The sequence below is a fragment of the Sorex araneus genome, chromosome X (genome assembly GCF_027595985.1).
Source record: "Sorex araneus isolate mSorAra2 chromosome X, mSorAra2.pri, whole genome shotgun sequence".
In the NCBI taxonomy this organism is placed as follows: domain Eukaryota; kingdom Metazoa; phylum Chordata; class Mammalia; order Eulipotyphla; family Soricidae; genus Sorex; species Sorex araneus.
In genome coordinates this window covers 154,989,542-154,998,982 of record NC_073313.1, presented here as the reverse complement: position 1 = coordinate 154,998,982, position 9,441 = coordinate 154,989,542, and the positions used below count along the sequence as shown (strand labels likewise).

Sequence of the window (9,441 nt, the reverse complement as noted above, 5' to 3'; positions counted from 1 at the left end):
ATTTTGATATCAGCCATTCTTGCTGGGCTGAGAGGATCCAACACAGTCCTTCTGACTGACATTTCCCAGACAGTCAGTGCTGATAAACACTTCTATGCTGACAGCCCATGGGCATGTCGCCTCTAGGGAATTCTCTGTGCGTGTCCCCACAGCATGTTATGAAGAGGGATTTACAGTCAGGGATTTCTTAGTGTGGAGCTTTGTGAGTGATCCCAGTAGCTTAGATATTTGGGCTGCAGTTATGATGTGTGATGGGTAGACATTTCCTCCCTTTTCATCTGTAATCTTTTTTCTTTAGTGTAGTTTGCCTTTATTTCCCGGGTGGGGGCTCTGTCTTTCTCACACGGGGGAATATTTAGGGTGTCGGAGCCTCATAGCCTCTGTCCCTTCCAGGGGTGACAGCCATTGTGCGGGATGGGGGTGTTGTCTGTGATGGAGATCACGTCCAGGCCCCCCATAGTCAGGCCCTTGATGGTAGACAAGCACCCTGGTCCCAGGCCCTTGACCACGACGTGGATGTGGGTCACGCCCTTGCCGAGAGCTTTCGCTGCGGCCACAATGCCTGCTGTCTGTGCTGCAATGCCGGTGTCCTTCTTGGCATTCTGGAAGCCCTCGGTGCCACAGGACGTGCTGGCCAGGGGCTGATTGGCGGTGGAGACCACCTGGATCTGTGTGTTGTTGTGGGAGGCCTTGATGTGTGCGATGGGGATCTCCTCAAACTGCCTGCCCGCCCACCGCAGAGGGCTCTCTTGCCCGGGCACCGGTGGGTAGATGCTGAAGCTGCCTCGGCTGAAGTCCGCAGGGAGTCTCTTGCCCGCACGCCTGGCTGTCTTTCCCGGGACCCCTTGGAGGGGATGGGCTCCAGCTTCCCTCCCTGCCCCAACCAGAGCTCCCAGTGGCTGAAGACCACCGGAACCTAGCCACAGCCATGCTCAATGCTCCTCTCCACATGTTCGGACAGGCCTCACGAATGAAGGTACGGGCAGAGAAACCCAGGTGTGTGTAATCACATCAATGGCCAACATCCAGAGACTTAAAAGCAAGCTCCCTGAAGCGATATCTTATAACCTACTTTTCCCTCTGGGAGAAACTTGCAAGCTACTGAGAGCTTCCTGCCCACATGGGACAGCCTCGCAAGCTTTCCATGGTGTATCTATATGCCAAAGCCAGTAACCAGCTGAATCTCATTCCCCTGACCCTGAAAGAGCCTCCAATGCCGCATCATGGGGATGGCCGAGAAGAGAGAGGCAGTGTTCAAAGTAAGAAATGAGAGAGAGAGACAGAGAGACAAAGACAGAGAAAGAGAGAGACAGAGAGAGATAGAGAAAGAGACAGAGACAGAGATGACAGAGTTCCCATCAGTGACCAAGTATGAATGGGTCAGTTCAGACTGAGCTCATGCCGGGGTCTGCAGTGACAAGGAGATTTGGAGAAAGGGTCTGTCAGACGCCCTTCAGTCATCTCCAGATGCTATAGCATCAACAAAAGACGGAGTCATTACTGTACGCGTCCCGCTGAGTCAGTGTATGTGGTCCTGCTCAGTCCATTCTGTAGGTGGTTCTTTGAGCTGACAAGTGTTTGAAGTGGCACAAAGAGTTAAAATAAGGAACAGAAAAAAAAAATAAACAGAACTTCAGGGCCAAATACTTCAGAGGTCAAGGTGGTACTTGCATTGCAGGGAGGCTGTGATGGTCCAATGCCCACAGTCATATGGTTCCATGACACACACCGGTAACACCAGGATCACTGGGAATAGGAGGCTGAGCACTGGGAAGAAGAGGTCAAGCACAGGGGCCACAGCAGAGTGTGGGGGTCTGTGGGGATTTGGTGCTGGGGGAAGCACAGGGAGTTTGTACCCACCACCATCAATCACAATCACGAATCACAAAATCCTGTTAATCATTGATTTCTCGAGCGGGCTCAGTAACTTCTCATTTCGTCCTTTCCCTGAGATTTTAGAAGTATATCTTGACTCGTCCCTCCCAACGATGTCGCACTGGGGGCTCTTTCAGGGTCAGGGGAATGAGATTCAGCTTATTACTGGATTTAGCATATGAATACACCATGGGAAGCTTGCAAGGCTGTCCCATGTGGGCAGGAAACTCTCAGAAACTTCCCAGTTTCTCTGAGAGGGAGAAGTAGGCTACAAGTTATCCGCACTTCTGAGAGCTTGCTTTTAAGTCTCTCTGGATGTTGGCCGTTGATGGAATTACACGCACTTGGGTTCCTCTGCCGGTACCTTCATGCATGCCTGTCTGAACGTGTGGAGAGGGGCCTCGAACAAAGCTGTAGCTAGGTTCCGGTGGTCTTCGGCCACCGGGAGCTCTGCTCGAGGTGGTGAGGGAAGCTGGAGCCCATCCCCTCCGAGGGACCCCAGGGAAGACAGCCAGGTGTGTAGGCAAGAGACTCTCTGCATCACTCTCTTCTGAGAGCTTGCTTTTAAGTCTCTCTCTTGGTGTTGGCCATTGATGGGATTACACACACCTGGGTTTCTCTGCTGGTACCAGCATCAATACTCAAACTATTGTCATTGTGTTCTCTCAATGACAATAAAAAATATAATGGGAGAAATCTCTCCATTATGTGAAAATGAATGATCTTGATTGAAGAAACACTGACCACACCTGACCTAGCAGGACATAACAGTCTAGCGGAGTCTTTGTGCTGCATCATACACAGGATAGACCTGGCTTAGGTGCTCCTGGTCAGGACAACCATACCAGGGACGAGGTCAGTAGGCAGAGGCACTTCCCTGTGCAATTCAAACCCATTATCAGTAAGAAAAACCTTCTAAGGATGACCTTAAATCGTTATGAGTGTATCTGCTCCTGGTGAAGGAACTTTCACGCAAGGTAGAGCACTGTAGCACTGTCGTCCCATTGTTCATTGATTTGATCAAGGGGACACCAGTAACATCTCCATAGTGAGACTTGTTACTGGAAGTTAATAATTTACTGTGAAAATAGCGTTGACATGAGTTGGACTCAGATACACCAGAATACAGTGGGAAAATTACACTGTCACTTAGACTCTATGTTTGGCATTCACAGTGGGAGTAAACAACAAAAACACAAAGGGGCAGTTGCCTGTCTATGAGGTAGAGGCCCTGGGGACCCTGGGTTTGCTCATCAGCAACCAGAGACACGGGGACCTTCCTCCCCAGCTGCTGATCCCCCCTCAGCAATTCCTGTTTCCTGAGAGCTCCTCAAGCACGTTTCCTGTGCTGGAGGAAGAGGCCCCGCTCTGACAGGGCCGCTGGGACAGGCCTGAGTGTTCTGAGCCACAGTTAGGATGTCCTCCCAGGGAGTCACACACCAGCCTCCCCCAAGTCCTTTCCTGTCTCTACAGAGGCTCCCCCATGCAAATCTGCACTCGGGACCCAGGGTTAAAACCACATTCACACTCACCCCAACTCAGGCTCCCTCTCCCCCTGACACGGTGTCTGAGATCATGGACCTTGTGGGCATGAACGTGCATCAGCGTTGGTTCCTCCTCTTCCTGGTGGCAGCTCCCAAATGTGAGTATCTCCTGGACAGAGGCTCCAAGTTGGGTATGGGGCCTCTGAGCCCGTGACTCACTGTGGTTCTCTGTCCCCAGGTGTCCTGTCCCAGGTACTGTGGGATCCCGTCCTGACCAGCAGGAAGGACCCTTTGTGGGACTGAGAAGGGGACACAGCCGAATGAACAGACGCAGACGCAGAAAGCAGCAAGGAGAAAAAGAAGTTTATTCTACTAGCAGCTACTACTTATACCTTTCTGCTGGGGGGAAATGGTGTCTGGACCCACATACAAATGCAGATTGACATGTCCTTTTGTTACAGGCATAGTTCTATTGAGAAACAAATGGCGACCATAGTGGCAACCTTGCTACAAGCCTCTGTTAGAATCAGAGAGCCAGGCTGTCTGACTAGGAGATAAGAGCCAGGCTTGTAAAGCGGCTCCCTACAAGGTACAGCTGCAGGAGTCAGGAGTCAGGACCAGGCCTGGTGACGCCCTTGCAGACACTGTCCCTCACTTGCTCAGTCTCTGGATTCTCTCTAACCAGCTATTCTGTGCACTGGGTCCACGAGGCCCCTGAAAGGGGGCTGGATTTGATTGGTGCTATAAATAGTGTAAGAAGCACATTCTATAACCCAAGTCTTAAGTCCCGACTCAGCATGTCCAGGGACACCTCTAAGAACCAAGTTCACCTAAAACTGAGCAACTCGGTAACTGAGGACACAGCCATGTATTATTGTGCAAGATACACACAGTGAGGGCAAATCCCTGTGAGCCCAGACACAAACCTGCTAAGGGAGACAGGGGAGCTGCAGGGGTGCATGTGACCACCTGGGGGCCCTCTGCTCCCAGGACTCCAGGGCAGGAGATGTGCTGTAAGGAGTCACTTTTTCCTCTTCTGTTGAACTATCCCTGTATCACTGTATCGCTGTCACTGTATACTGTCATCCCGTTGCTCATTGATTTATTCGAGCGGGCACCAGTAACCTCTCCATTGTGAGACTTGTACTGATTTTGGCATATCGACTATGCCACAGGTAGCTTGCTGGGTTCTGCCATATGAGTGAGATACTCTCTGTAGCTTGCTAAGAGGGACACAGGAATTGAACCCAGGTCGGCCGCCTGCAAGGCAAATGCCCTACCCGCTGTGCTATCGCTCCAGCCTCTGTTGAACTATGTCATGTGTCACTGCCATCCCATTTTTGATTTATTTACTCGAGCAGGCACCAGTAACATCTCCATTCATCCCAGCCCTGAGATTTTAGCAACCTGTCTTACTCTTTTTTCCCAATGATTGGAGGCTCTTTCAGGATCAGGGGAATGAGACCTGTTATTGTTACTATATTTTGCATATCAAATACGCCACGGAGAGCTTGCCAGTGTCTTCAGTCTGTTGAACTGTATAAAGAAAATTTCATTACCCACAAATATAAAAGTTTTAGTCATTACTTTCTCTTCTAGTTCAAAACTGTTCATTCACTGTCTCATTGTCTACTGGAGGCTCATGTGTTTTTAGGTAAGGTATGTTTAATTTTTGTTCTTAATAAAAATAACTTAAAACAAAATAAGTATATTCTCACTTTTATCTGTTATTTTTAACTGAGGAAATAATCTGAGTGTTGGTGTTGTGGATCACAATCACCCCTGCGCTTCTCCCAGAAACAAATCCCCACAGATCCCCACACTCTACTGTGGCCCCTGTGCTCGGCCACTTCTACCCAGTGATCTTAGTCCCCACCCAACTCCTCTTGGGAACCCCAGAGTGTGGTTAGATGCAGGGCCCATTATCATTGGATCCTGTCCATCCTGATGCTCTATTCTCTGTGTACCACAGATGAATGAGATTGTCTGAATTTGTCCTTCTCCCTCTGACAAATTTCACTTAATCTGATATTCGTGGTGGACAAAACGGTGTTACTTTTCTTTTCTTATAACTGCACAGTGTCCCATTGTGCATATACACCACAACCCATGAAATTGTCATTAAGCATTAGGATCATTTCTGTGACCTTGCCTGTATGTCAAATGTCTCAGTGTATGTTTTCTTATAACTTCTTAATTTGATATTTTCACCTTTAGGTGGAGGTATATAGATTGAATCAGTGGGAAATATGGAAACTATATTTTCACTTTTTAGAGAAATATCCTAGTGTTTTTAGAGACGTTAATCAGACAACATACCAAATTAATGATGAAACCCATTTCAAGTCTTGTTTTTTTTAGTTCTTTTTATATATGTGTAGATCCGTCTCACTGATTTCTTTCATTATACTGATTTATAGTACCCTGCATTTTTGCTGTCTTCCTGTAGTTCTGGAAGTCCAGTCAGTCACTCACAGTCCCCAAAGCCACCACCAGTTAAAAATTTAACTTCAGCTCTTCTACCCCTTTAAAAATTCTGGATTCCCTAGAGCAACATCTCAAACATGACAACTCTGATCACATAGGAGTAGCACACCAGATTGGAGATTGGATGGGATATAATGTGGAAAGCGTCCAATCTCAATTAAGAAGATATAATAACTGAAGGCTTGACCTAGAGAGAGACAGAGACAGAGAGCACTACAAAGACAGAGACAGAAAGAGGGAGAGAGAGAGAGAGAGAGAGAGAAACAGGAGACAGAGAGAGAGATTCCTGTGCAGACTCTGGTCAGCAGCTCCTGGATGACCTAGTCACCACGCCCCGGGAAAGGGCAGGACTGTGGCAGGACAATCAACCCCTGACTCTAAGTGAGGGGCTGATTCACAGTCTCCAGAGATCCAGGAACCCTGTGACCTGCCTGCAGGTGAGAAGCCTGAGAGCACGGGACCCCGGGTGTGTGACTGTGCAGGGGACCGTGGGTCAGTCAGGGGAGCCCAGACACCAACTCCAGTGGGGAGAGGGGAGCGGCTGCAGAAGCTCTGCCGACCAACAGAGGGCACCCGGGAGCCACCTTGGAAGAGGCCTCAGCCCCACCAGGGGGCAGAGGGTCATCACATGTGGGGAGAAAGGGACTCTCCTTCCCTGCTGGTGGGACTGCCGACTGGTTCAGCCCTTTTGGAAACGGTATGGACGCTTCTCAAAAAATTAGAAATTGAGCTCCCATTTGACCCAGCAATACCACTTCTGGGAATATATCCCAGAGTAGCAAAAAAGTATAGTAGAAATGACATCTGTTCATTGCAGCACTGTTTACAATAGCCAGAATCTGGAAAAAAAACTGAGTGCCCGAGAACAGATGACTGGTTAAAGAAACTTTGGTACATCTATACAATGGAATACTGTGCAGCTGTTAGAATAGGTGAAGTCATGAAATTTGCATATAGGTGGATCAGCATGGAAAGTATTATGTTAAGTAAAATGAGTCAGAAAGAGAGGGACGAACATAGAAATATTGCACTCATTTGTGGAATATAAAGTAACAGAATGGGAGACTAACACCCAATAATAGCAGAGATAAGTACCAGGAGAATTATTCCACAGCTTAGAGGCTGGCCTCGCATGCTGGGGGGAAAGGCTCTCAGATAGAGAAGGGACCACCAAGTAAAAAGTGCTAGGAGGGCTGCTAGGGATGGGAGATGCGGGCTGAAAGTAGACTATAGACTGAATGATGGTCATTTAATACCTCTACTGAAAACCACAACACCCAAAAGGAGAGAGCAAGGAAAGGGGAATTCCCTGCCACAGAGGCATGGCAGTGTGGAGGGGATGGGATGGGGGTGGTGGGAGGGACGCTGGGACCACTGATGGTGGAAACTGGGCACTGACAGAGGGATGGGTACTCGACCATTGTATGACTGAAACGCAAGCACAAAAGTTTGTAAGTCTGTAACTGTAACTCACGGTGATTCACTAATAATTTTTCTTAAAGAGGGTCATTGTGTGCTAGAAGCCCACATGTGCCAATATTCTGTCAAAACACAGAGACACTCAGCCCCCATCACCCCCACCCACTCCCATCCATTCCCAGTTCCAGCGTCTTTCCTAGGACCCTTCCCCATCGCTCCCAGAGCAGCTCCACTTTCAGTGACACCCTCACACTCCCAACCCCCTCTCTGTGGTCTGTCCTCCCTGGCCCCAACACTCACCCCACCAGGCCCCCATGATTTCAACGCCTGTCAGGGTGTGTATAAATCGGTACTTTGCTGTTTGTTATTATTTCTATAGCTTCTCTTTGGTATTCATGTAATTTGTAGAACAGCTTTTCCTCATTTTTCTCCCTCCCTCTAGAAAGCTTGTGTGACACATTTTAAAGGTCCAGACTAAGAGTAATCCAATATGCCTTTAGGCCTGAGTGAAAACCCATAATATATCCCTAGAGTGGAAGGCTATTGAGAGTGAATCTCAGTCATCACACCCTACACACAGTTACACAAACAGGAAGCACTGCTGAGAGCATGAGGGAGGGATGAGGTGTAGGGGGAGGAATAGCATGGGCCAAGGGGAAGCACTGGGGTGAGGGGTTCACACACTGTTTCGGTGTGATGATTACTGCACAGGTATCCAGATTTGTCAGCTCTCATGAATCATTAAGATCTGTAATCAGTATTCTGTTTAGGTCATGACCTGTTGTGAAATGTATTACTAATCAAATGATGACATGGTAAGAAGGAGAGAGGGAGCCAAAATTGATGTGAGGAGAAACACTCCAGTACCTCCGTTCACCCTGGTTCCAACATACTTCAGGTTAACACAAAATTTAGAATAAAGACAAATTGTTCTCAATACACGGAAGAAGTTTTCGATAGTTTTCTAACCCATATTTTATGTTGTTGATTTTTGTTTTTTGTTCATTTGCTTTTGGATTTGGGGCCAAACCAGACCCAGTGATACTCAACGGGTTCTTCGTTGATCTGTACTCAGGAATTAATCTTGAAGGCGCTTGCTGGACCTCATGGAAATTAGGTGATTGAACATGGGTTGGCCGTGGCAAATCAAGTGCCCTACCACTGAACTATGTCTCAGCGCCTGTTGGTTTGGTTGTGTTGTTTCTGAAACTTTGGGTATCCTTCTTGCTCTGTGCTAGGGAGTCACACATGGTGGGGGTATAGGAAACCATGTGAAGGGCAGTGAATCAACCTGATGAACTACATGGAGGGGAGGAACCTTCCCCCTCTACTGCCTCTGCATCTTTAGTTACTGGGGACCGACCCTGGTTAACAGAGACCAACCGTGGTGCTATGAATATAGACAGACAGAAAGACTGACAAGAGAAAGGGTGTTGCTCAAGAGACTAACACCTTAGTGGACTGAGTGCTTCAAATGTCCAACGCATTGACAGTTACTGCTTCGAAACAGGAATCATCAGGAGAACGACATTATTAGGACAATTTTCTAGCTTAGTCTATCTGATCTTACCTCTTACACATCTGAGGGCCTTAGGAAATCAGGATAAATAACTTTAACCTCAGAAGTGTTTCCTCTGAGATAAAATACGAAAACAGCAGAAACATGGACTTGCTTTTGAGGATTTCCAGACATCAAGGCCCTGTTATCTGACTATTCTGCCTTTGTCCTTATTCTATCTTAACACTTGGTTCTCAAAACATTAACAATTTTGAATAATTCTGTGGATTCCTTTAGTCTTGTTAGTTTGACTAACTCAAAAATGTATTTTGAGTACATTGTAAAAACCATTTAAGCTTTAATGTGTAACACTATATTACAAAATAGAATTAATAATGTACACATTTTATAATTTATATAGAAATAAACATCAAAGAATATTAATTAAATTTGTTTTCATGTAATAATTGCATATTGGACTATCAGAATTTCTGAATCTTTTCTGGTAACAGACAACCCCACAACCCCTCTCCTACTCTGGAGTCTTCCTTTCTCTCTACAAGTTCAAAGAGAACTTTTTATAAAGAAGGAGGATATGCAAGTAAGACCCTGTCCATAGTGATGAAAACAGCCCAGCCCAGCCTCAGCTCTGGGAGAGGAGTCAGTTCAGGGGTTCCC

General features: G+C 47.3%; 1 protein-coding gene across 1 annotated transcript; it reads right to left on the bottom strand.

Moving 5' to 3' along the window:
• Positions 1 to 371: 371 nt before the first annotated feature.
• Positions 372 to 8,846, bottom strand: LOC129399834 (28S ribosomal protein S11, mitochondrial-like). The gene is made up of 2 exons (XM_055121179.1): positions 8,836 to 8,846; positions 372 to 822 (listed from the first exon to the last, which is right to left on the bottom strand). Exons 1-2 carry the CDS (start codon positions 8,844 to 8,846, stop codon positions 372 to 374), a joined length of 462 nt encoding a protein of 153 aa, XP_054977154.1.
• Positions 8,847 to 9,441: the final 595 nt, after the last annotated feature.